Raw genomic sequence first — 25,968 nt, forward strand, 5'->3', positions numbered from 1 at the left:
AGATGTCAGAATGGCTGCTAAATGGTTTACAGGTATGAATAGGCAGATGTAGGAAGCTACCTGATGGCAAGTCAGGTCATTGGTCCACCTAGCTCAGTACACTCAGTACATTTCTAGTCCAACACTGAGGTGCTAGGACTGAACCTGCAATTTTCTGCAGATGCTCTGCCACTGAGCTACAGCCCTTGCCCAAAAATTGGTATCTGAAGATTTGGCACATTGCTGCCACATCTGAGAAATCAAGGGGAGACAAATGCTGATGGTTTCAGGAGAAAGTGGATTTTGGAAGAACAAATGTACAGCCATCTGCATTTTTTTCTCTGTTATCGTGCTTTCATTGGATCGAGAAATGTGCATGAACTGAATGCAATGCATTTTCTATGTTTTGCATAACAATAATAAAATAATTTATTTTTTAAAGACTCCTTTTGGGGGCTACTGTAACACGATTACCCCTCTGTACTGTTTGACTTCAGCAGCTCAAAGAAAATGTATTAAATTGTATCCCTCTTCCCCCCCCCCTTTTTTTGCCCTTGAACTGCCAGCAAATGATTCTACACTTGTACTATCATTTCATTAATCTGAAATAAGTGGCACAAGCCCTCACCCCAGCCCCTTCTCCTACTCCATTCTCATATTTACTAATTCTGCCAGTTGCTCACCAGCTGCCAAATAGCTACCAGGCCATGTTCAAGGTCTTGTTCCTGGAAAATGAAGTCCTGAATGACTCAGGAACAGATTATCTGAAAGACCAAGTTCCCTTGCACAGACATGCCTGACCACTTAGGTCATCAGGGGAAAACATACTGGAAGCCTCATATACTCCAGGTTGCGATCTAGGTTGGAGAAAGCTAGTGTAGGGGTTTAAGAAAAAGAAATCTCCACTGAAACCTTTCATTATGATCAGAAATGGACAAGCAAACAGCAATGCTCTTTAAGCCCTGGTGTAGCAAAATCCCAACACCTGCTCTCACTGAGTACAGCTGCATTTTGAACTAAATGCAAATTTCACACAGTCTTCAAGGTAGCCCCACATATCAACACTTTGCAGTAATCAACCCTGGCTGTTCCAACAGCATACTGGTAAATAAGATCTGGGGCAACCGTTTCCCAGAGAAATAGTTACTCCAGACTTGGTGCAGCTTCACAGAAGCAGCTGTAGATTGTGATGCCATTTTCAGATGTGATTCAATTGTCAACTAGCAAATTAAAGGTAAAGGGACCCCTGACTGTTAGGTCCAGTCACGGACGACTCTGGGGTTGCGGCGCTCATCTCGCTTTACTGGCTGAGGGAGCTGGCGTACAGCTTCCAGGTCATGTGGCCAGCATGACTAAGCCGCTTCTGGTGAACCAGAGCAGCGCACAGAAATGCCGTTTACCTTCCCGCTGGAGCGGTACCTATTTATCTACTTGCACTTTGACGTGCTTTCAAACTGCTAGGTTGGCAGGAGCTGGGACTGAGCAACGGGAGCTCACCCTGTTGCAGAAATTTGAACCGCCAACCATCTGATTGGCAAACCCTACGCTGTGTGGTTTAGACCACAGCACCACCCACATCCCAACTAGCAAATTAGGGTTGCGCAATCACAGTTGCTTGGCAGCTCTCATGAGACAAACCAACTTCTCCCAAAAGAACTGTTTGCAATAAGGAAAGAGAGAGGAGATGGATTGGGAAGTGTGAGATAACCCTTGCTTTGACGCAACACCTCCCCACAAAACAGATCATAATGAATGCTGGTTAAATTGCCAACGACACTCAAGAAACAGGTCGCCTCCTGGGCATGGTCGGCCAATTGGTGCCAAAGAAGGATAGAACTTTTTTTATGTATGCAACAACAGCAGCAAGAATACTCATTGCGAAGTATTGGAAGACACAAGATTTACCCACCCGGGAAGAATGGCAGATGAAGTTGATAGACTACAGTATATGGAACTGGCAGAAATGACTGGCAGAATCCGAGACCAGGGAGAAGAGTTGGTGGAAGAAGACTGGAAAAAGTTTAAAGACTATTTACAGAAATACTGTAAAATTAATGAATGTTAGAAAAATGTTAGAATGAAATTATATGGCTTCAGTAGAAATGTTATAAGGAATCAAATATAAACAGATTAATAGAGTATTAAAGGAAAAATTAAGGTTAGAATGTGTTAAGATAATTATAGGATAGAAAACAGAGGAAGATGGAAAGGAATTGCTGAAACAATTAACAGAAGTGGTATACAAAAAGGGAGGTATGAAATTGTTTGATGTGTTTTAAACTGCTAGTTTAATGTGTTTGTGTTAGGTAGTATTTTTGTATTGTATTGTTTTGTTCATTTTTTTTCTTATTTATGTTGTTTGTAGTGTTTAAATTGTTGGAAAACTAATAAATATTATTTTCAAAAAAAAAGAAAAAAAAGAAACAGGTCGCCTGGAAGTGCCCTCAAAATGTGTGTGTATGTGAGTTAGCGGCTGATAGTTCTGTTTCCATGCCCAGCATGTCAGCACTTCCCTCCATGGTTACAGTCACAGTGACTAAGAGACAGTTTTCCAGCCACTGCTTCAAATCGCCATAGACACAGGCTGTGAGACAGCCAGTCCCCTTCAGCCCCCAGGCTTTCTGCTGCAGCACCTGACTCCTGATTATCATGGCTTTCCACTTCAATGGCGTATTCATGGCTTAGTTATACGCTATCCAGCATCATCAGGTCCCAGCTCCCGAGATTACAGAGACTGCTTGTTCCTGCTCACTTACTGATCTTGTGCCGGACAGAGATGGTATCGCTCCGAGCCCCATCTCTGTAATACGCCCATATTGAGATCTGGTACTCGGTGTTCTTTTTCAGGCCAGGAAGAATAGAAGACGCCAAATTTCCAGCAACAGACAGCTATGGGAGAGAGGAACAAAGGCAACCTGAATTCTAGGCATCTGCATAGTTGGCCGATGTTTTTATGAAGAGGATGCTGTGTGTGCATAATGCCTTCTGGGAGTCGAACCATCACAAGTGGTGCAAAAGAGCCCTTTCCTGATGGGATCTTCTGGCCACTTAAAAATCTTTTGTAAGAAGCTTCAAAGTTGGGTGAGACTGCCAGTGATGAGTTAGGGAGTGTTTAACCCTTTCCCCTATGGCATCATCCAGATCTCTATTGTCCCCTTGGCAATGCTGTTGGCCCCGCAGTGGGAGGGGATAGAATATAGTACCTGTAAAGGTAAAGGTAAAGGGACCCCTGACCATTAGGTCCAGTCGTGGCTGACTCTGGGGTTGCGGCGCTCATCTTGCTTTATTGGCCGAGGGAGCCGGTGTACAGCTTCCGGGTCCTGTGGCCGGCATGACTAAGCCGCTTCTGGCGAACCAGAGCAGCGCACGGAAACGCCGTTTACCTTCCCGCTGGAGTGGTACCTATTTATCTACTTGCACTTTGATGTGTTTTCGAACTGCTAGGTGGGCAGGAGCAGGGACCGAGCAACGGGAGCTCATCCCGTCACAGGGATTCGAACCACCGATCTTCTGATTGGCAAGTCCTAGGCTCTGTTTCCTTTTCCTAATAGCACCAGGTGGGTCAATTTAGAAAGGGGAGATCTATACACCTATTCTCACAGGGCTACTTTGCCAATCAAAATCAGAGCCTCCCCATTTGACATATACATATATTCAACACACTGGCAAAGGCCACCCTTTTGGGTAGGCCATTGTTACCAAATGGTAGCCTGCAAAGATACTTAGAATCATAGAATTGGAGAGTTGGAACCCCCTGCAGAGTCCAATGCAGGAATCTCAGCAAAAGCATCCATGCGAAATTGCCATCCAAGCTCTGCTTAAAAACCTCCAAGGAAGGGGGGTCTACCACCTCCTGAGGAAGACCATTCCACCCACCGTCTAACAGCTCTTACTGTCAGAAAGTTCTTCCTGATGTTTAGTCGGGTCATCTATTCCAACCAGGTGGAATCTTTTGCCCAACGTGAGGCTCAAACCCCCAACCCTGAGATTAAGAGTCTCACGTTCTACCAACTGACTTAGCCTGATTCAACTTACTCTGCCTTCCCCAGAGTGGCGACATACCTCCTGCGCCCTCTTTTCCCCAATCACATTCCACTTGATCTGGTAGACAACCACGTCGGATGCTGCAGATGCTTCCCATTCAAGCTGGACCTCCCCTTGCGAGAGCTCGGTGACCTTCAGGTGGCTTGGTGGGGGCACCTTTACTGAGGGAAGGAACAAACTGAAGTTCAGAAGCTCGGCTCTGTGCTCGCCGGTCCTGGAAGGATCCTTTTAAAAAGTCCCATATGCTCAGAGACTTTGCACCTGTTCATTGGGGGAGATAGGAAGCCCAGAGCACCTGTTCTTTAGATGTCCCTTTTATGAAGATGCACGTAATGAGACCATTGATCCCCTGCTGGTGAGGCTTGCTGACCTCCTGGAAAAGCAAAAATTTAACCTTTTCCTGTTAGGCAAAGATGACCCGGATAGTCGCCAGATTCTGTGTACTGATCTGTAGGCGCAGACCATCTCCCGACCCAAACTACAGTCATACCTCGTGTTATAGATGCTTCAGGTTGAGTTTTTCAGGTTACAGATGCTCCGAAACCTGGAAGTACCGGAACAGGTTACTTCCGGGTTTTGGAGGTCGCGCATGCGCAGAAGCGCTAAATCGCACTTTGCGCATGCTCAGAAGCGCAGAATCGCAACCCACGCAGATATGCTGCTGCGGGTTGCGAACACTGTGGGTTGTGAATGTGCATCCCACACGGATCACGTTCGCAACCCGAACTGTAGTTCGTTAAGAGAATCCCCAAACTTGGTTCCATGGGTGACTCTGGGTCATCTCTCTGTGGTAGCTCATCTTAAAGTTTTAAGTGTCTATACGCTTATCGCATTTATAAATTTTAAATGTATTGTTGTACATTGTTTTAAATGTTTGTTTTCCTTCTGGGATTGTACCCCCAAGTGTGTTTTATAAGCTGGTCTCCGGCCATAATAAATTGTCTATCCTAACTGAAGTTCAGCTTCTGTCCGTTTTGTCCCGGCCATAAGGCGCCCAAGCCATCCTGCCACCAAGCTAGCAGAGCAGATGGCAAGGGAGTGGAGTGGCAACCAGGCAGCTGCCTTGAAGCATCACATATTTCACTTCTCCAGACCCCAAATGACAAAGGCCCATCCTGAAGGGCTGGTAAGGCACAATCTTGCAACCATTAATTAAAGCCTTGTTATTTCATTTGAGCGAGAAGAGAGGTTCCATTTGGCATTTGCAACTGCAAAGAAACTCAGTCAGGAAGGGCATTCAAGGAGAAAATAATTCTATATTATTAAAAAGGGAAGTTTGGGTGGGGAGAGAGAGATTGTTTCTCATGGATGTGCTGGAGACTCAGGAATTTTACAGGCTGAACTGTGCTCAAAGTTCCAGAGAAGCCTTGTTCCCAATTTCCAAATGGAATCGCAGAGGATTTTTTAAATTTAGAAAATCAGGACAAGGAATAGATTATCTGCATCATTAAAATAGAAAGAAAGGGAAGCAGAAGATGTACTTGCTCTTGCTCTGAAGTTAATATTTAAATGAAAATATTTACATCTCTCTATTAGGCTTAGTATGCACGTACTAATATAACATGTGAATGTCAGCATTTAGTTTAGTGGTGTTTATATGGAATTGTATAAACTTACCTTCCAATGTTTTGTTTAAAAAAACACCTTTGTATTTGACAAGTAATTTTGGTACAAAAAGACATTATGCTAATGAAGTGCATATATCTATATAAACAGCTGCTTTTGTCTCTGGTTGTACAAGTTAAAACTTATCAGCAGGGCCTGCTGGTAACCTAATTGTTATTCTTGATTTTCTTCTGTGCCAGAGCCTCTCCTACAATGGGCTTCCAGCCTTGCCTTCTAATTGTCTTCCAAGATGGTTTGACCTCAGCTTCCAATTAGGAATGTATGAAATCACATCTACCATTTGGCTAACCAACTCAGTGCTGCCAACACTGGCTGGCAGTGCCTCTCCAGGGCGTCAGATGGGCATCTCTCCCAGCAATCCCTGGGGGTTGGACCTGCAAGGTATGTGTTCTGCCACTGAGCTACAGCCCTTCCTCTCACGCTCAGCATCCTTAGTACTTCAGTGACTATGTAAACAAAAGCTTTGCTCCACACGCTGGAACTATTTCCTCTCAGGGCTTGGAGACTCTGCCCCTCTCGCTGCCTGCACTGCTTCCCCAGAGCTTGAGGGTGAAGCTGATGGGAGTTGTTGTCTAGCAACACCAGAAGAACCAACAGATTTCACATCTCTGCCTTAAAGGCTTAGAAAAGTCTGTGGCAAGGTAGACATTTTCAGCTGGAGAATCTTTGGGTCACTTTGGTTTAAGGCCGTAGTTAACACTGGGGTATCGACTGTGGTTAATATGGCCAATTTTCATCCTACCAGCAACCTGAAAGAACGCAACACCTCTGATAGTGTTCCAGCTGCCCAGTTTACAACAACAACAACAACAACAACAACAACAACAACAACAACAACAACAATTTATTATTTATACCCCGCCCATCTGGCTAGGTTTCCCCAACCACTCAGGGTGGCTGGCTCCTGGCAGAATATTAAAAACACGATAAAACACCCAACATTAAAAGCTTCCCTAAACAGGGCTGTCTTCAGATGTCTTCTAAAAGTCTGGTAGTTGTTTTTCTCTTTGACATCTGGTGGGAGGGCGTTCCACAGGGCAGGCACCACTACCGAGAAGGCCCTCTGCCTGATTTCCTGTAACTTGGCTTCTCACAGCAAGGGAACTGCTAGAAGGCCCTTGGCGCTGGACCTCAGTGTCCAGGCAGAATGATGGGGGTGGAGATGCTCCTTCAGGTATACGGGATTGAGGCTGTTTAGGGCTTTCAAGGTCAGCACCAACACTTTGAATTGTGCTTGGAAACATAATACGTGGTTCAACATTATATAGAACTTCAGTATCCAACTGCAGCTTTGTGGACCACCTGGACTTCCAACAGCTGCATTTCCCCAAGCTGACCAACCCTTACTTACATGTGGTGACATTGGCCATTACAGGGAAGGAGTCCCCTTCATCATAAACGGAAATCACGCTGACAAAATACTGCGTCAACGACGAGAGAGGCTTCAGCTCTGCAAAGGAAGCATTGCCAGGAATGTCCACCTGAAATGTAGAAAGTGTTAGGGTTGCAGAGTGTCTTCTAGTAGGGTTTCGCTGTTTGACACCAGCAGCAGAGACCATTAATTGCCCTTGCTGTCTGGAAGATGATATAATAATTTCTGCTCTGTAAGGAAAGTATTAGGCATTGCCTGCACCGCTGAATAATTGTCTCTTTGTCTCCTTCACCATGTCTAGCTAGCTGTTGTTGGTGCAGAACAACGGACCTCGTTCGGATACTGCAAAGCGGCTCTTACAGTCTTACTCACCTCTCCAGTGTTGCTCCCCCTGCTGGAGATGTACGTTACGCGGTGCTTTTTCACAGCATGTGAAGCCGCCTCCCAGTTGACCCTGACCGAGGCATGGCTGATGTTGGAGAAATGCAAGAACTGTGGAGGGCTCAGGGCCACTGCAAGACAAAATCATGGGGAATTATGGGATGTCCGCACTAGAGACAGAAGCCCAGTTTAATTTCATGGCACCTCTCCCCAAAAGACCAGGAAATTCCTGTTCACTAGAGAGGCTAGAGGGACGCAGGTGGCGCTGTGGGTTAAACCACAGAGCCTAGGACTTGCCGATCAGAAGGTTGGCAGTTCGAATCCCCGCGACAGGGTGAGCGCCCGTTGATCGGTCCCTGTTCCTGCCAACCTAGCAGTTTGAAAGCACGTCAAAGTGCAAGTAGATAAATAGGTACCGCTCTGGCGGAAAGGTAAATGGCATTTCCATGTGCTGTTCTGGTTCGCCAGAAGTGGCTTAGTCATGCTGACCAAATGACCCAGAAGCTGTATGCCGGCTCCCTCAGCCAATAAAGCGAGATGAGCGCCGCAACCCCAGAGTCGGCCATGACTGGACCTAATGGTCAAGGGTCCCTTTACCTTTAGAGAGGCTAGGAACATCTCCTAGGACTTAGACATTCTCAGAATCCTGGAAAAAAATATTCCCATTTCCCATAACCCCTCCATGTCTGTTAATCCAGTTTCAACATTAACAGTTTTCCTCTTTTCCTTAAGGGTGTTTTCCTTAAAGTGCCACAAAGTTTGCTCCTTCTCCCTACAGATCCAGATATGGACTACCAAACGATGATCAATGGCTACTCTGTTGGACTGCTAGATTTAGTTTATTATGCCACTTTGAACAGACATGGCTTCACCCAGAGAATTCTGGGAGCTGTGGTCAGAAGACCCCCTATTTCCCTCACAGTGCTACAATTTCCAGAGTGCCCTTGTGAATAAGGATTTATTGTGACCATTTCCCAGAATTCTTTGGGGAAAACCACAGCTGTTTGAAGTGGCATCACAGTACTTTAAACATATTGTGTGAATGGGGTCTTAGTCAGAACTTCTCCCCGGGCTCCAGAGAACCCTTTGCTAGCCATGCTGACGTTAAATCACACAGGCGGGACTTACAAGTGGTTTCTTGTACACTTGCCGGATCGCTAGCATCTTCTCCGTACATTGCGTAAACGGCCAGCGAGTATTCAGTGTTGGGGGACAAGCCCTCAAGAAGAACGTAAGGCTGTTCTACTTTAACCTGGAAAAAGAGAGAGAGAGAGAGAGGGAGGGAGGGAGGGAGAGAGAGAGAGAGAAAGCAAGTGCGAAGAGAGACGTGGGTGATTTTAAACCCCAACAAACAAGACTGAAGCAGCTGACCAGGTGAGGCGGTGGGAGGGAAGTGAGTGCCTGGAGGCGGTTGGAGGATGGATGGCAGCTAACAGATTGAGGTTGAATCCTGACAAGACAGAAGTACTGTTTTGGGGGGACAGGAGGCGGGCGGGTGTGAGGGATTCCCTGGTCCTGAATGGGGTAAGTGTGTCCCTGAAGGACCAGGTGCGCAGCCTGGGAGTCATTTTGGACTCACAGCTTAGGTTAATTCTGTGTCCAGGGCAGCTGTTTACCAGCTCCACCTGGTGCGCAGGCTGAGACCCTACCTGCCCACGGACTGTCTCGCCAGAGTGGTGCATGCTCTAGTTATCTCCCGCTTGGACTACTGCAGTGAGCTCTATGTGGGGCTACCTTTGAAGGTGACCCGGAAACTGCAATTAATCCAGAATGCAGCAGCTAGACTGGTGATTGGGAGTGGCCGCCGGCACCACATAACACCGGTTCTGAGAGATCTGCATTGGCTCCCAGTATGTTTCCGAGCACAATTCAAAGTGTTGGTGCTGACCTTTAAAGCCCTAAACGGCCTCGGTCCTGTATACCTGAAGGAGCGTCTCCACCCCCATTGTTCAGTCCGGACACTGAGATCCAGCGCCGAGGGCCTTCTGGCGGTTCCCTCAATGCGAGAAGTGAGGTTACAGGGAACCAGACAGAGGGCCTTCTCGGTAGTGGCACCCACCCGGTGGAACACCCTCCCTCCAGATGTGAAGGAAATAAGCAGCTATCCTATCTTTAAAAGACATCTGGCACCTGTTCTGGGAAGTTTTTAATATTTAATGCTGTATTGTTTTAACACTTGATTGGGAGCCGCCCAGAGTGGCTGGGGAAACTCAGCCAGATGGGCGGGGTATAAATAATAAATTATTATTATTATTACTGGGCAGGTGAGTGTGGTGCAAACTCTCTGACGGAGTCAATCTGGCACTCCTGCTGGTGTTTGCTGACCACACTGACCTCACTGTTGTCTACCCCCTCCTTCCTTCCTTCCTTCCTTCCTTCCTTCCTGTTTGTTTGTTTGTTAAATAAATTGTATTGGGTTTTCTGTACAAAAAATAAAGCACAACTTATGTATTACAGGTAATAGTTAAAACAACGCAATGGTAATACTAATAAAATCAAACAATATTGACTCTGGGCTTCCTCAACTAGGGGTTCATTCGGGTAAGTACAAGAACTGAAATATTCTTAAACAATTGTCAGCAGCTCCCTCTCCTATATTTTAATTTCAGGGCACACAAGAAGAGAAGAAGAAGAAGAGTTTGGATTTGATATCCCGCCTTTCACTCCCCTTCAGGAGTCTCAAAGCGCCTAACCATCTCCTTTCCCTTCCTCCCCCACAACAAACACTCTGTGAGGTGACTGAGGCTGAGAGACTTCAGAGAAGGGTGACTGGCCCAAGGTCACCCAGCCGCTGCATGTGGAGGAGCAGGGAAGTGAACCAGGTTCACCAGATTACGAGTCTACCGCTCTTAACCACTACACCACACCGGCTCTCACACAGAAAAAGACCAGCAGCAGATCAGGGGAAAATAAAAGCTAAGGAAATTTAATCAACCAAGGCATGACAGAAAAGCTTAGCCCACATATATTCCAAGTGTTTGCTGATCAAGTTTAGAAATTAAAGCAGTCTGGGGGAAAATGCCCCTTGCACAAGACTATTTTCTCCTGACAATCTCCAATGTCCATTTTGATCGCCATTTTGTCATGACAACCGCAGGACGGGACAACATTGCTTGCTGTTAGTAGCTATTTGCAGCACTGAGCACCACTGTCAGGCACATTTAAAAAGGCAAAGGAGCTGAATGTTAAAATATTCAGGACAGGCAAAATAAAATACCTCTTCACCTGGTACACAGTTAAACTACAGAATTGGCTACTGTTAGCTATTAGCCAAAGGGACGCAGGTGGCGCTGTGGGTTAAACCACAGAGCCTAGGACTTGCCGATCAGAAGGTCGGCAGTTCGAATCCCCACGACGGGGTGAGCTCCCGTTGCCCAGTCCCTGCTCCTGCCAACCTAACAATTCAAAAGCACGTCAAAGTGCAAGTAGATAAATAGGTATAATAATAATAATAATAATAATAATAATAATAATAATAATAATAATAATTTACTTATTATTATTATTTGTACCCCGCCCATCTGGCTGGGTTTCTCCAGCCACTCTGGGCGGCTTCCAAAAAAGAAGGAAAATACACTAAAATGTCACATATTAAAAACTTCCCAGAACAGGGCTGCCTTCAGATGTCTTCTGAATGTCAGGTAGTTGTTTATTTCTTTGACATCTGATTGGAGGGGGTTGCACAGGGCGGGCGCCACTACCGAGAAGGCCCTCTGCCTGGTTCCCTGTAACTTGGCCTCTCGCAGTGAGGGAACCGCCAGAAAGCCCTCGGAGCTGGACCTCAGTGTCCGGGCAGAACGATGGGGGAGGAGACGCTCCTTCAGATATACTGGACTGAGGCCGTTTAGGGCTTTAAAGGTCAGCACCAACACTTTGAATTGTGCTCGGAAATGTACTGGGAGCCAATGTAGGTCTTTCAAGACCGGTGTTATATGGTCTCGGCGGCCGCTCCCAGTCACCAGTCTAGCTGCTGCGTTCTGGATTAGTTGTAGTTTCTGGGTCACCTTCAAAGGTAGCCCCACGTAGAGCGCATTGCAGTAGTCCAAGCGGGAGATAACCAGAGCATGCACCACTCTGGCGAGACAGTCTGCAGGCAGATAGGGTCTCAGCCTACGTACCAGATGGAGCTGGTAAACAGCTGCCCTGGATACAGATTTAACCTGTGCCTCCATGGACAGCTGTGAGTCCAAAATGACTCCCAGGCTGCGCACCTGGTCCTTCAGGGGCACAGTTACCCCATTCAGGACCAGGGAATCCTCCCCACCTGCCCGCCTCCTGCCCCCCAAAAACAGTACTTCTGTCTTGTCAGGATTCAACCTCAATCTGTTAGCTGCCATCCATCACCCAACCGCCTTCAGACACTCGCACAGGACCTTCACCGCCTTCACTGGTTCAGATTTAAAAGAGAGGTAGAGTTGGGTATCATCCGCATACTGATGAACACCCAGCCCAAACCTCCTGATGATCTCTCCCAGTGGCTGCATGTAAATGTTGAAAAGCATGGGGGAGAGGACAGAACCCTGAGGCACCCCACAAGTGAGAGCCCAGGGGTCTGAACACTCATCCCCCACCACCACTTTCTGAACATGGCCCAGGAGGAAGGAGCGGAACCACTGTATGACAGTGCCCCCAGCTCCCAGCCCCTCAAGACGGTCCAGAAGGATGTTATGGTCGATGGTATCAAACGCCGCTGAGAGATCCAGCAGAACTAGGAAACAGCTCTCACCTTTGTCCCTAGCCCACCGGAGATCATCAACCAGTGCGACCAAGGCAGTTTCAGTCCCATGATGAGGCCTGAATCCCGACTGGAAGGGATCCAAATGTTCCGCTTCTTCCAGGCATGCCTGGAGTTGTTCAGCAACCACTCGCTCAATCACCTTGCCCAAGAATGGAAGATTTGAGACTGGGCGATAATTGGCCATCGTGGCCGCATCTAAAGATGGTTTTTTAAGAAGCGGTTTAATAACCGCCTCTTTCAGCGGGTCTGGGAAGGCTCCCTCATGGAGGGAAGCATTCACCACCCCACGAAGCCCATCGCCCAGGTACCGCTCTGGCGGGAAGGTAAACAGCGTTTCCGTGCGCTGCTCTGGTTCTCCAGAAGCAGCTTAGTCATGCGGGCCACATGACCCGGAAAAACTGTCTGCGGACAAACGTCAGCTCCCCTGGCCAGTAAAGTGAGATGAGCGCCACAACCCCAGAGTCGGCCATGACTGGACCTAATGGTCAGAGGTCCCTTTACCTTTTTAGCTATTAGCCACAAGGGCTATTTTTTACCTCAATTGTCAAGGCAGTTTGCCTGATTTCCAGGTGCTGGGGATCAAAGGTGGGGAGAAAAGTGAAAGCCAAAACAAACCAACAAAAAAATCTAACCTGACCTCCTTAGCTTCTGAATGGGAGAGCAGTTTAATCATGCCGTCTTCACACCTGAATTCAACTTATCCTTAGTGCCAGGATATTTCCAGCCATTGATGGCATTCCTTGTACTTTGCAATGACCTTTGCAATGCCTCCCACTGACACTCCTAAGGGTTGTGGGTCGTTAGCAAGCACCGGAAATATATTTTCAGGCATTTGACTCTTGCAATGGGCAGGGGAAAGCTTTTCAAAGCACCTGAGTGTGAAACATACGGAAGAGCGAGCTCTCCCAGGAGCATTCATCGGAGCAGGCAAAGTTCTCAGCCTCAAGCAAACAAGGCCCCAACAGAAGAACAAAGAGTCACAGCAAAGGGGAACAGCTGGCCAGAGAGAGGCTCCCTGCCTTTGTGATGCAAAACATTTCACAGTGTGCGGAAAAAAACAGGAGGAGAGGAGGGTTTGGGAGTGTTAATAAAAGCGAGCCCTTAAACAAGGGATGCAGGAGGGTCCCTGATTACCTGGGCACATCTGCCTGCAAACTGGAGTATGGAGGAAAGCCTTTCTTTCCTTTCTGCATTTTAACGCTCCCGAATGTTCATTACAGTGAGTCTGCTGCCACCTTCAGCCCATCTGGCAGAACTACATAAGCACCACACATGATTTCTGCCAGTGGATTCCCAAAGTTTTTTGGGGGGTTAGAATCATAGAATTGTAGGGTTGGAAAAGACCACAGGGCTCCTCTAGTGCAACCCGCTGCAGTGCAGGAATCTTTGACCCAACGTGGCTCGAACATGCAGCCCTGTGCTTCAGAGTCTTATGTAGCTGCTGAAGTAGCTCAGTCGCTGCAGTTTGAATTGAAAAATGTATTTAAGTACAATTTCAGTAAAAAAAACCAGAGGCTTTTCTGTTGGGGCTAATTGATGAGGAAATTCAAAAGAAAGATGTGAATTTGTTTATGTATGCCACAATGGCTGCAAGAATACTCCTGGCCCAGAAATGGAAGCAGCAAGAACATCCTAGGCTGGAAGACTGGCAGATAAAGATGGTCGAGTACGTGGAGTTGGCAAAGCTGACGGCGAAGATCTGGAATCGGCGTGATGAACTGTTTCAAAAGGACTGGAGCAAGTTTATATTTTAAATTAAATAAAAATGTAAGCAGTTGAAAACGTTTGTTGGTTTGAGTTGTAATGTTTGGTAATGTGAAAATAAGGAGCTGGTTTACATATAAGAAGGTGAATGCTAAAAGATAGATATAAGGTAAAAAGGTGATAATAGAAATGGGAAGAAATTGGTAAAGTTGTGTGGAAGTCAGTTAGAGGGAGGGAAGGAGGTCAATGCTTTATGTAAGCAATGTCTTAAGTTATGGAGTTACAATATGAAAATGTAATGAAACATGGAAAACTTAATAAAAATCATGTTAAAAAAAAAGAGAGAGAGAGATTCTGAATCTCAAGGTCATGAGTTCTAGTCCTGCAATTCCATGATACAATCATGGAATTGTAGATTTGGAAGGGACCCTGAGGATCATTGAGTCCAGCCCCCTGCAATACGCAGATCCCCATATGGGGATCAAACCCATAACCTGGGATAGCTCAATAGGTAGAGCATGAGACTCTTAATATCAGGGTCCTGGGTTCAAGCCCCACATTGGGCAAAAAATTCCCGCCTTTGCAGGGGGTTGGACCTTAAGGTCTTTTCCAACTCTACAATTCTGTGATTCTATGTAACCTTGGCATTGTGAGCACCACACTCCAGCCAACTGGTCCCATCCCACTCTGCAGTTCTATGACTCTATGCTCTTTTTATTGGTTTTTTAGTTGTTGTTGTTGTTTCCTAACTGGAGTTTGGGGATCAAATTCTACCTTTCCCTATTGCATTGCACACACTCTGCCTGGTCACTTTGATCCTTGGGAGAGACACTCCTAGGAGTTCTGCATGGCTTGTCTTATGTCCACTAAGACCAGGGCTTTTAGTGTGGTGGCATCTCTCCTTTGGAATGTGCTCCCAATGAACATCCTGGTCCTGAATAGGGGAACTGTGCCTCTGAAGGACCAGGTACGCAGCCTGGGACTCGTTTTAGACTCACAGCTGTCCATGGAGGCGCAGGTCAATTCTGTGTTCAAGACAGCTGTCTACCAGCTCCATCTACCTGCCCACAGACTGTCTCACCAGAGTGGTGCATGTTCTGGTTATCTCCTGCTTGGACTACTGCAATGCGCTCTACGTGGGGCTACCTTTGAAGGTGACCCAGAAAATACAACTAATCCAGAATGTGGCAGCTAGACTGGTGACTGGGAGTGGCTGCCGAGACCACAAAACACCAGTCCTGAAAGACCTAGATTGGCTTCCAGTACGTTTCTGGGCACAATTCAAAGTGTTGGTGCTGACTTTTAAAGTCCTAAACGGCCTTGGCCCAGTATACCTAAAGGAGCATCTCCACCCCCATTGTTCAGTCTGAGGTCCATCTCTGAGGGCCTTCTGGCAGTTCCCTCACCGCAAGAAGCGAAGTTACAGGGAACCAGGCAGAGGGCCTTCTCAGTAGTGATGCCCACCCTGTGGAATACCCTCTCATCAGATGTCAAAGAGATAAACAGCTATCTGACTTTTAGAAGACATTTGAAGGCAGCCCTGTTTAGGGAAGTTTTTAATGTTTGATGAATTATTGTATTTAAATATTTTGCTAGAAGCTGCCCAGAGTGGCTGGGGGAACCCAGCCCAATGGGCAGGGTATAAATAAATTGTTATTCTTATTCTTATTCTTATTCTTATTCTTATTCTTATTCTTATTCTTATTCTTGTGGTACCTCGGGTTAAGTACTTAATTCGTTCCGGAGGTCCGTTCTGAACCTGAAACTGTTCTTAACCCAAAGCACCACTTTAGCTAATGGGGCCTCCTGCTGCTGCCGCACCACCGGAGCACAATTTCTGTTCTCATCCTAAAGCAAAATTCTTAACCTGAGGTAATATTTCTGCGTTAGCGGAGTCTGTAACCTGAAGCGTATGTAACCCAAGGTACCACTGTATTAGGCAGGCACTAACAGAACTCACATTCAGGAGCCTGAGTAAAACTCACCTCTTGACTCAGGGGTGATCCCGACATCAAAATCTCACTTTGCTTTGTATAGGGGATGCATCTTATCTCTGTGCATTTAAATGCCTCCCCCTCAAAAAAACCCAAACCCACCATCGTGATTACAGTCAAAACCAATATCCTTTACCTCTTTGGTACCATCTTCTGCTCCATTGGGTGCTGAGGAGCAAAGAACCAGATACTGGCTAGCTCCATCTGCTGGCTCCCAGCTCAGTCGTATGCTGTTGTGGCTGATTTCAGAAGCTCTGAGGGACCCAGGGGCAGAGAGAGGCGCTATGGGGCCGAAACATTAAAAGAGAAATTATCAAAGGGAAGTACGTTTCCTCACCCAAAGCTGCTGCCAAATGTGAACATTTGCCAGGCAAAACGACACGCTACGTTGCTCTGAAAATAAACACACGTATCTGCACAGTCTACAAATTATGCAGATTAAATACCTAAATAACAGGCTTAAAATATTTCAAGGCTAAGAATATTAAGCAATTTTTTAATTAAATATTCTCTTTATCAGATAGAGGTCTTTTATTAGCCATGAATGTCTGCTTCAAAGATAGGAGAAAGATCATCTGAGCCATGATCTCAGAGCAAGACCTTCTGGCTGGTATAAGGTAAAGTTACCAGATGTCCCTGTTTCCTGGGGACAGTCCCCAGATTTACAAATCAGTCTCCTGACAAGATTCACTGAAGTTGAAAAGTGACCCTGGATTCATTGAAAAAAAATCTGGTAACCTCAGTATAAGGGGCATGGCTATCAAAGTAGCAGCTGGGACACAATTAAATCGAAGACCAGTCAATCAATTCCTGGCTTACATGTTGAGGTGATGCCTCTGAGTCCATCTCCAACTGCGTTCTCATAAATAGGAAACACTGAAACCAGATATTCTGTGTGGGATGTCAAGTTGAGGAGCTGCACGGCCGAGGCTGCCCCATCTAAAACAACCTAAAAATATACACAGAAGTTGCACTGAGGATGGTCATGGAACCTGATTTTGTTTGAAAGAAGATGAAGTCCCTACCAGAGGAGAATGGCAGATCAAGTCAATGGATAATGCCAAAATGGCAGAAATCAGGAAGACCAAAATTTTAATAAGGAATGGGGAAAATTAATCTTAAAAACCACTGTAAACAGTCAAAATCGTTAGTAGGGTTGGAATAACACTTGTAGTTTAATGGTGAATTTTGGACACAACGGAGAGGCAAAAGATTTGGCTTATTATAAAAGATGCAGGAGGAAATGATTAACAATAGGACCCACAAAGGGGAGGAGGAAAGTCCAGGAGATACTGTGGAATCTTGTTTCTATGTTGTATGTTGGATATGTGTAAAATTTTAATCTGAAAAACCAAATAAATAAGTTTATTTTATTTAAAAAATCTGATTTTGTTTGCATTTCAATGAGAAACTACCTAATTTGTACATTTGAAATCAATACATAAACTGAAATGCAATTGCCCTCTGAAATTCACATGCCTCTGAATTTTGTGATGCACTTTTCCAACCAGTGTTTACAAAAATGCATATGTTAGAGGGGAATGTGCCTAAATATGCACATGAGTGAAAATAGCATACACAAATGGATCATAGGGTGGTCCCCACTACTGATATTGCCAGAGCCTAGTTTGGCATACAAACCTCAGCAGCTCATAAGGATGGAGAAATAATAATAATAATAATAATAATAATAATAATAATAATAGTTAGTTAGTTAGTTATTTTTATTTCTGTACCGCCCTATACCCAAAGGTCTCAGAAACTCAATTCTATTCACATTTAAAGGCCAGCTTACCAAGTTCACACTTTACAGAGCAATGTGAGCACAAAAACACTGCAATCCTCAGAAATTTGTGTGACTCTGAATTTTGTAGTACAATTCTCCAGTCAAGTAATGTACAAAAATGCATATGCTAAGTTAAGAATACATATATTAGTGAAAATCGCGTACCAAAAAATGCATTCTATTTGCGGAAATGTCATTGGGGAAATGTGCACATCTGACAAAAAAAAAATCCATATAAAAATGTGCAGAGCAGAAGAAATTCACGCAAAAATGAAATCCACGCACACAAATTTTCACCAGGATTCCACACCCCCTGAAATCACTAACTGATGTGGAAATGTGGAGGACTGAACTTAAGATTGGAAAGATGAGAAACTGAAAGCAAAGAAAACGGACATATTTGCCCATTCCTAGCAACTCATATTGCTTGCCTTCAGTCAGAGGCAAGCAGTACAGTCCCAGGAGTTCTTCTCTGATTTGGACTGTTAGGAATGTGCCATTGCTAGTGCCCACCTGGTGGATCCAACTAAGTTTAAGATATCAAAGACAGGACCACTTACCTCTTTGGGAATCCCACCCCTAGAGGGGTAATAGACCACCCTATATTTTTTAGGTGGTATCACAGGGGGGTTCCAGATGAGGCGTATACTTCTGGATGTTACCTCCTTTATAGCAAGATTGGTTGGGCTCAGGTGGGCTCCAGTATTCACCAGTATGGCTTTGAGAAGGTCATCACCTGCAAATTTGGCAACCATTTCTTATTATGTGATGTAGCAAAAAGAGCTCTGGATTTGGAGTAGAGAGATCTGATCTGAAGTCCTCACATGGACATGAAGGTTGTTGGCCAAAACTGTGGGCCAGTAAATACCTCTCAACCTAATGCAACTCAAGAGACTGTTCTGAGATTAAAAAGGGAAAGGGGACCTTATATTGCAATGGAGGAGAACCTTTGGCCCTCCAGGTGTTGCTGGACTACAAATCACATCATCCTTGACCCTTGCTGGATGGGGCTGATGGGAGATGGAGTCCAGCAACATCTGGAAAGCTATAGGTTTCCATCATGGTTGTGCAGTGTCATAAGCAGGTTGGAGTTGTAAGATAGATTCATGTTTCACCTGGAGGACAGAAGGCATGGCAACACTCTTCACATACCTGAAGGAGTCACCATATAAAGGTAAAGGTAAAGGTACCCCTGCCCGTACGGGCCAGTCTTGACAGACTCTGGGGTTGTGCGCCCATCTCACTTAAGAGGCCAGGGGCCAGCGCTGTCCGGAGACACTTCTGGGTCACGTGGCCCATGTGACATCGCTGCTCTGGCGAGCCAGAGCCGCACACGGAAACGCCGTTTACCTTCCCGCTGGTAAGCGGTCCCTATTTATCTACTTGCACCTGGAGGTGCTTTCGAACTGCTAGGTTGGCAGGCGCTGGGACCGAGCAGCGGGAGCGCACCCCGCCGCAGGGATTCGAACCGCCGACCTTTCGATCGGCAAGTCCTAGGCGCTGAGGCTTTAACCCACAGCGCCACCTGCGTCCCTATAGACAAGGAAAGATGTCACCATATAGACAAGGTCAAAGATTATTTGCCGTTCCAGAGCACAGGACTTGATTTGAAGTTACAAGAGGGTAGGTTCTGGTTGAAAATTAGAAGTAACTTCCAAACGGTGAAAGCGGTTTGACAAAGCCACTTCCGAGCTTGAGGGGAGATGGGGTTGCGGGCTTCACGCCCCCTCCATGTGCGCAGGGGCTGGCTCTCAGCCTCCGTGCGATTGAGGCAATCCCCGGCCGCGTCATCCCCTGGGCAGCCAATTGGCTGGTCTGGGGGGCGTGGCTTGAGATATTTAGCACTGGCATGGCCGGGGATCTCCCTATTTTGGCCGCTTCAGCTGCTCCGGTTTCCCACCCTCCCGCCCTTTAGGTTTTCTTTCTGACATTGTTATGGACCTCAGTTGGTCGCCGTTGGGGGGCCTGGTAGGAATTTTTTCCACTTGGCAAATTGGCACCAGCCACTTGGTTTTTGCCTAAAGGTAAAGGTAAAGGTACCCCTGCCCGTACGGGCCAGTCTTGACAGACTCTGGGGTTGTGCGCCCATCTCACTTAAGAGGCCAGGGGCCAGCGCTGTCCGGAGACACTTCCGGGTCACGTGGCCAGCGTGACATCGCTGCTCTGGTGAGCCAGAGCCGCACACGGAAACGCCGTTTACCTTCCCGCCAGTAAGCGGTCCCTATTTATCTACTTGCACCCAGAGGTGCTTTCGAACTGCTAGGTTGGCAGGCGCTGGGACCGAGCAGCGGGAGCGCACCCCGCCGCAGGGATTCGAACCGCCGACCTTTCGATCGGCAAGTCCTAGGCGCTGAGGCTTTAACCCACAGCGCCACCTGCGTCCCCTGGTTTTTGCCTACCTCGTAGCAAATCGTCACAACTTTCTTGGTATTGGCGGTTAAGCATTGGTATTGCTCTGTAGATGGAAGAGGGGAGATAGCTCCATCACCTGCCCCACATATTGAAGGGTAGTCCGATAAAGGATTCCGGGGGGCGTGGCCCTGTCCAAAGCCTATGGAGGTGAGGGCCTAAGGCACGCCCCCGAGCGGTGACCCCGGGGGAGCTCCTAGTTGATGTGCAGCAGCAGGACTCTCCCTACTGATGGTTAACCCTTCCCGGGCTTCAAGCAGACAGGCTGAAGCCGGATAGTCGTTAGGACCAATGCCTGAGCCAATACCGCTCATTACCTGTAACCAATAAAGTTGCGGCCAATTTTATTCCATTAACCTAAAATGCTGGTGTCATGTGTCTTTATTTCCACCAGGGGGAGGCGGGAACTTGCCACGCAATGGAACCAATGGCCTAGAAGGGTGGTAGACTCTCATGGAGGAACTTCAAGCAGAGAAGGTTTTGTAAGAAAGAATTGTCTAAGGGTTCCTCCAGACAATTAAGCATTCATTCCAATTTGTTCCCACCAAATTAGATTATAACTGGTCTTCACTTGTTTTATAATGGTATATTTTACTGTTGCAACCCACCCTAGGACCTTATGGTAAAGGGCAAGTCAGAAATCTCAATCAACCAACCAGTCAATATTGAGCATTTGTTCTTATTTGTTTGAAGGGTGAATGAACATCCATCCTGCATTCACCCTTGTTTGCTTGCAAGGCGTTTACATGTCTTTCTATTAGCCCTGTGTCCACCCCCACACTTTTCAATGCATATCCCTGTCTGATTTAAATTTCCTTTAAAAAGTCTGCTTCCTTTTTAAAGTGGAGTTGCTGTGCTAGGGTGACAGGGCCTGTGAATCTGTTTTAATTGCACAAAACTAGATTTACACAGAGCCTAGGGCCTGCCAATCAGAAGGTCGGCGGTTCGAATCCCCGCGACGGGGTGAGCGCCCGTTGCTCGGTCCCTGCTCCTGCCAACCTAGCAGTTAAAAAGCACGTCAAAGTGCAAGTAGATAAATAGGCACCGCTCCTGCAGGAAGGTAAACGGCGTTTCCGTGCGCTGCTCTGGTTTGCCATAAGCAGCTTAGTCATGCTGGCCACATGACCCGGAAGCTGTACGCCGGCTCCCTTGGCCAATAAAGCGAGATGAGCGCCTCAACCCCAGAGTCGGTCACGACTGGACCTAATGGCCAGGGGTCCCCTTTACCTTAGATTTCCGGATATGTGCTTGAATCTGTCCCACAAAACACTGACGGTGTGGAGTCTCCCTTAGAAGACGTGAAACCCAACAAGGAAGTGGTGTTCACATCACCTGTGTTCTCTTCCTTATTCATCTCCTTGATCCGGGAACACAAGACCCGGGTGAGCCGGCCGGCCAGAGAGCTGAGCAGAGGAAAATCCAGCACATTGTACACCGTCAGTTCCAAAGGTTCGGAGGCCACATGGCGCAACTCTGCCTCGTCTGCATTTTTCACCCCTAGGAAATCGAAGTAAACCTCTGAGTCCCATGTGCAAATTAAGTAGGTACCAGGTGGACAAATGACTTGACAGCTGAGCAGTAAGAGTCATAAATTGAGACGTCCTGCATCAAATGGTTTCTCTGCCACAAACTCACCTAGCCGACCTTTGGCACAACACTCTCTCTGAGCCTTCCCTCCATCTACAACAGGGTTTCCTAAACTGTTGCTGGACTACGACTTCCATCATCCCTAGCTGTGCTGGTCCCGTGGGTTAACCGTGAGGCAAGGTCTGGGTCCAGTCCGAGGTCAAGGGAGCAGTATTGAGGCCGTCTGTCAAAGCTGAAGCTGGGTCCAAGGCAGGGAGTCGGGTGAGGTCAGGAGATCCGGCAGGACAGGCTGCAGGCTGGAACCGGCTACCAACAACATTGCTCCCACAACTTGCGACTGGGGGCTTTTATCTGCCCCGAGGCAAAGGGTGGCCCCGGTCCACAGGTGACTCGCCTCTCCTGGCCTGGAGGCGAGCACTCCTCCTGCGGGAACTTAGTTCCCTCCGCCTCTCTGCCCTGAGCCTCTGCAGCTCAGGAGAGGCTGGAGGGTTACCAGACGCAGAGGCAACCTCAGCTTCCCCTGACAGGGCTGAGAGTGGAGCATCTGCAGGCAATGGGTCCTCCATCACCTCAGGAGCCAGAGCAGACTCAGCTGGAGCCTGCACCTGAGGATCCAGCACAGGTGAGGACCCTTCAGGTTCATGCCCCAGCCCTGGCTCAGCTGGTTCTGGAGGCGGGGAATCCTTTTTTTTTTTTTTTTAAAGAATAATTTTTATTAACCGACCAATCACATCAAATCAAATCAAATTACATAAATTCCAAATTACACAGCCGAATTTTAAATTTTTGTTGGGGGTACCCATATTTCAAGTTCCGAAGGGATCCAATCAACTTCTTACTTCTTACTGCTGTTTTAATGTCCACAATTCTAACCTTATGATGTTCACAGTACTATCCAGTCCTTTCTTATTATTTTTCCACATCTCTTGTTATTTTCATATATTTTTCCTTTCTCTTTGTGACCTCTGATAGTCTCCGCAAGCTGGTTAGAACAGTTTGTAATCCTGCATGGATTTTTTTTTTTTTTTTAATCCAGTAGCCATATCCAGACGTTTTCCATATAACATCACTTCCATACATCAAAACAGTCTTAGCGTCATTAATCTTCACCAATCTGCCTCCTTTCTCAAAACCTCTGAGGAGATTCACTAGGAATACAGTCTGAAAACAAATCCGTTCTTCTTCCCGGCTATAAATCCTTTGGCAAGATGGCGACTCCGAATTAATTGCTGCGCCATTCCCAAAAGCTCTTATTGCTTCTCGGTCTCCATAAAGCATACTTTTGGTTAAAGTTTATCTCCACACAGACCTTAATCATCCTGCTTGGGTCAGTTCAACCGACGGTTCTAATGAGGAGGGGTTCTTGTAAATCACATAGAAGGAAAGTAAAAAAGGTCCCCCCCCCATTCAGCCCCATTGTCAACATACCCCGCCTTTGGTGTATCTTCATCGTAAAATATTCCTGTTTCTCCAGCCCGCCGTCTTCTTTCGCAGAGGTCACTTAAATTAGCAGACTTCACTCCCCTTCTTCACTTGAAATATGTGCATTTGCTTCTTTTGTAATTAATTATTCCAAATTGCTGCAACTAGTGCGCGATCAGAAACAGCATCCAGGAGAGCCGATGTCCACACGAGGGCATTCTGCCTAGGGCCCTCACCCCCTTCTTTTGAATTAGGGGGTGATTTATGGGCACAGCAGGCAAGGGCAGTGTTCCCCATTTCCTTGGGGCAACAAGGGAGGCTGCCTACTCCCATAACAGCCTCTTAATTACCCCGTGTGGGTCGGAGAGATGGTATTGTCGGCCATCTTCCAATGCGCCCCCTAGTGGCCCCCCGGAGGCGGGGAATCCTGTGCAGGCTGGGATCCCTCAGGTTCAGCCTCTGAGTCCGAATCCCAGGCCATCACACAAGCTAGCAGAACCAGTTATCAGGGATGATGGAAAGAGCAGTCCAAAAACAGCTGGAGACCTGAGTTTGGGAAACCCTGACCTACACTATGTTACTGATAATACTTACAGGGCCATGGTGAGTATAAGAATACACTGTATGAAAAGTGCCTGGAACACCCAAAAATGTATACTGGCATTCCCCCCACTTACGCAGAACTGACTCGCACATGACTTTGTATATGTGCAGAGCCAGGAAATAAATAATTCAATTTTTTCTAACCTAAAATGGTGGAAGAGAGCTCGAAAGTCCTCGTGGTTTATGGGGAGACCCTGTCCAGAGCCCGAAGAGGATGAGAAAAGTCTAGAAAAGAATACTCTAAGGCAGGCATCCCCAAACTCAGCCCTCCAGATGTTTTGGGACTACAACTCCCATCATCCCTAGCTAACAGGACCAGTGGATGATGGGAATTGTAGTCCCAGAACATCTGGAGGGTTGAATTTGGGGATGCCTGCTCTAAGGGCTCCAGAATGGCGCCCTCCAAAATGGGAGCTCTCACTGCTGCTGCGCTACCCCACTCAACAGCTGTTGGGCAGGAAGCTGTATTGCGGCGGGCTCCCCCCTTGTGTGTGTTTCGCTTACATGCACAGGGCCCTGTAATGTAATGGCTAATGGTGAGCAGGCATACTAAGGTGCTGTCAGTATGAGATGGCAACAGAGGGTCTGGCGAAGAGTCTTTTGTGTCCAGGGCAGCTGTTTATCAGCTCCATCTGGTACGCAGGCTGAGACCCTACCTGCCCGCGGACTGTCTCGCCAGAGTGGTGCATGCTCTGGTTATCTCTCGCTTGGACTACTGCAATGCGCTCTACGTGGGGCTACCTTTGAAGGTGACCCAGAAACTGCAATTAATCCAGAATGCGGCAGCTAGACTGGTGACTGGGAGCGGCCGCCAAGACCATATAACACTGGTCTTGAAAGACCTACACTGGCTCCCAGTACGTTTCCGAGCACAATTCAAAGTGTTGGTGCTGACCTTTAAAGCCCTAAAAAGCCCTTAAAGGTCAGCACCAACACTTGGAATAAAACAAATCAGAAGCCCACGGAGACATGAACTCACCAACAGCAAATATCTCTATTCCCATATCCTTCAATGTCTGGGCGGACGGACTGGCATCATCCTGAGATTTGCCATCAGTCAAGAGAATGATCAGCTTGGGGGCTTCTGGCCGCGCACCAGCTTCGGGCCTCAGGTTCTGTTCCAGGACATGCGTCAGCGCCAGTCCTTGGAAAGAGAAAAGATGAAAGGCAGAAGGTTTGGGTTGGGGGGACTGACATGGTTAAACAAAAGCTTAGAGGAGGCAAGCAAAAACTGGAAGTGCCATACTGAGCAACACTCAATTTCTCCCTTCATGTGCTCTCCATCTTATCATGGAGCTGTGAGTGACATCTTGCCCACTATGGTGCAATGCACTGTATTTCTGTTTATGTTACAATAACACTGGGAAACAAATTTTTTGTTGCATTGGCAGTTGTTCTAACCTAATTTCGACGTGCTGATTTCATATCTGAAGTTGGTTTTGTTCTGTAAGCTCTAGGGGTTTTTTTGCAATTCATGTTTTTCACTTTTCACCATAATCTTTTGTTTTTCACAATGCAAGAATTCAATATTTTATTAAACACGTAGCCAAAGTAGTACAATATGAGTATAAATGTAAGTGACTTATATAGCACTGAACATGACATGTATAGCATTGAAAATGACATGTATATCTATGTATAGGTGGAGTTATGCAAAAAAATGTATTCCCTAGGGGAATACTTTTTTTTTTTCATTTCCTGTTGCATGAGATTTTTCAACTGTTCTTATATGTTCTTTCAATGCTGATTTCAAATCTGAAATCGATTTTCGTGTACGTGCTATAGTTGTCTTTCAATTTCTGACACTGACACGTTGATCTACCCTAACCACATGGTAATTATTGTTTTGCAAACTTAATTTTTCTTTATTTTTTATAGTTTTGTAACCTAAATATTTGTATTTTTCAGATCGGACCATGGCTTCTTCAAGTAGAGAAAAATGTGTAAACATTTGAAATCAGCATTGAAAGAACGCATAAGAACGGTTGAAAAATCTCATGCAACAGAAATGATGAGAAAAAAAATGTTCCCCAGTGAATTATTTCCAAATCTGTGTCAATACACATAAATTGCAATATGCAAATATTATGCATATCCTTTTTTAGGGTGGGGAGGGTATGATGCAAATCCTCTTTTCTTTTTCTGTTGATGCCTAACCGGCCGCTCTACCTGACCCAGAGAAGCAGCGGGCTTTACCTGTGAATGTGTTGCCTCCTTTATACTGCAAGCTCCTCAGGGCCTCTAATACCTCATCCCGGGTGGAGTATGTATTCAGGTCCCATTCTGTACGCGGGTCACTGCTGTACTGGGATAAGGCTGGAAG

At 46.6% G+C, this 25,968-nt stretch overlaps 1 protein-coding gene across 1 annotated transcript in view; it reads right to left on the reverse strand.

Moving 5' to 3' along the window:
• COL20A1 (collagen type XX alpha 1 chain) overlaps positions 1–25,968 on the reverse strand; it is a 145,240-nt gene that overhangs the window by 84,226 nt on the left and 35,046 nt on the right. The window contains exons 8-18 of the mRNA XM_079978869.1: positions 25,842–25,961; positions 24,625–24,789; positions 21,366–21,530; positions 18,185–18,360; positions 16,658–16,787; positions 15,975–16,120; positions 8,531–8,654; positions 7,394–7,533; positions 7,001–7,130; positions 4,042–4,184; positions 2,736–2,868 (exon numbers count right to left, since the gene is read on the reverse strand). Of these exons, the coding sequence (XP_079834995.1) occupies positions 2,736–2,868; positions 4,042–4,184; positions 7,001–7,130; positions 7,394–7,533; positions 8,531–8,654; positions 15,975–16,120; positions 16,658–16,787; positions 18,185–18,360; positions 21,366–21,530; positions 24,625–24,789; positions 25,842–25,961 (1,572 nt within the window). The remainder of the gene's footprint in view (positions 1–2,735; positions 2,869–4,041; positions 4,185–7,000; positions 7,131–7,393; positions 7,534–8,530; positions 8,655–15,974; positions 16,121–16,657; positions 16,788–18,184; positions 18,361–21,365; positions 21,531–24,624; positions 24,790–25,841; positions 25,962–25,968) is intronic.

This window comes from Podarcis cretensis, assembly GCF_951804945.1.
Source record: "Podarcis cretensis genome assembly, chromosome: 6".
In the NCBI taxonomy this organism is placed as follows: Eukaryota; Metazoa; Chordata; class Lepidosauria; order Squamata; family Lacertidae; genus Podarcis; species Podarcis cretensis.